Source organism: Calidris pugnax, unplaced genomic scaffold (genome assembly GCF_001431845.1).
Source record: "Calidris pugnax isolate Ruff unplaced genomic scaffold, ASM143184v1 scaffold1197, whole genome shotgun sequence".
NCBI classification, from domain to species: Eukaryota; Metazoa; Chordata; class Aves; order Charadriiformes; family Scolopacidae; genus Calidris; species Calidris pugnax.
Genome location: NW_015091775.1, coordinates 2,830 through 4,307, shown reverse-complemented (window position 1 = coordinate 4,307; position 1,478 = coordinate 2,830). Strand labels below are relative to the sequence as shown.

Sequence of the window (1,478 nt, the reverse complement as noted above, 5' to 3'; positions counted from 1 at the left end):
GGACCTCTGGGTCAGGAGGTAGCAGGGCCATGGGGACATCGTGGGGTGATGGGGACCTCTGGATTGGGAGGTAGGAGGGCCACAGGGACATGGGGACCTCTGGATGTGGAGGTGGCAGGGACGTGGGGACACGGGGACATGGGGACCTCCAGGCCAGGACGTGTCGGGGACATTGGGTCTTCTGGACCAGGAGGTAGCAGGGACGTGGGGACATGGGGACCTCTGGACCAGGAGGTGGCAAGGACATGGGGACATGGGGACACGGGGACACAGGAACATGGGGACATGGAGACCTCTGGATCAGGAAGTGGCAGGGACATGGGGACAAGGGGACATGGAGACACAGGGACATGGGGACACAGGGACATGGGGACATGGGGACACAGGGATCTCCAGATCAGGAAGGAGCAGGGACATGGGGACATGAGGACATAGAGACAGAGGGACATGGGGACATGGGGACCTCCAGATCAGGAGGTGACAGGAACATGAGGACATGGGGACATGGGGACCTCCAGATGAGGAGAGAGCAGGGACATGGGGACACAGGGACATGGGGACATGGGGACACAGGGATCTCCAGATCAGGAAGGAGCAGGGACATGGGGACATGAGGACATAGAGACAGAGGGACATGGGGACATGGGGACCTCCAGATCAGGAGGTGACAGGAACATGAGGACATGGGGACATGGGGACCTCCAGATGAGGAGAGAGCAGGGACATGGGGACACAGGGACATGGGGACATGGGGACCTCTGGATCAGGAGGTGACAGGAACATGGGGACAGAGGGACACAGGGACCTCCAGATGAGGAGGGAGCAGGGACATGGGGACATGGAGACATGGAGACACAGGGACATGGAGACCTCTGGATCAGGAGATGGCAGGAACATGGGGACATGGGGACATGGGGACCTCCAGATGAGGAGGGAGCAGGGAAATGGGGACAAGGGGACATGGGGACATGGAGACACAGGGACATGGGGACACGGGGACCTCTGGATCAGGAGGTGACAGGAACATGGGGACATGGGGACATGGGGACATGGAGACCTCTGGATCAGGAGGTGGCAGGGACACAGGGACACGTGGACACAGGGACCTCTGGTCCCCAAGTCACTGGGGACACCAAACCATGTCCCCCACCCGGTGGAGATGGATCCACCACCCCATCCCCCATCCCCGCTCCCAGGGCTGACCCCGGGGGGAGAAGGTTGGGGGGTGGCAGCAAGTCCTGAAAGGGGGGTGGTGACACCCCATCCCACGTGTGGTGGTGCCCCACATCCATCTTGATCTACTGGTGTCACCATGTCCCCTCAAGATGTTGGAGGGGCAGGGAGAAGGTTGGGTGGTGCCCCACATCCATCTTGATCTACTGGTGTCACCGTGTCCCCTCAAGATGTTGGAGGGGCAGGGAGAAGGTTGGGTGGTGCCCCACATCCATCTTGATCTACTGGTGTCACCGTGTCCCCTC

The 1,478-nt window shown here is 60.9% G+C and overlaps 1 protein-coding gene across 1 annotated transcript in view; it reads left to right on the top strand.

The window, feature by feature from the left end:
• LOC106900066 (retinoic acid receptor gamma-like) overlaps positions 1 to 1,478 on the top strand; it is a gene marked incomplete at both ends in the record, with an annotated part of 12,736 nt that overhangs the window by 8,464 nt on the left and 2,794 nt on the right. The window contains one exon of the mRNA XM_014962036.1: positions 1,246 to 1,460. Within this exon, the coding sequence (XP_014817522.1) occupies positions 1,246 to 1,460 (215 nt within the window). The remainder of the gene's footprint in view (positions 1 to 1,245; positions 1,461 to 1,478) is intronic.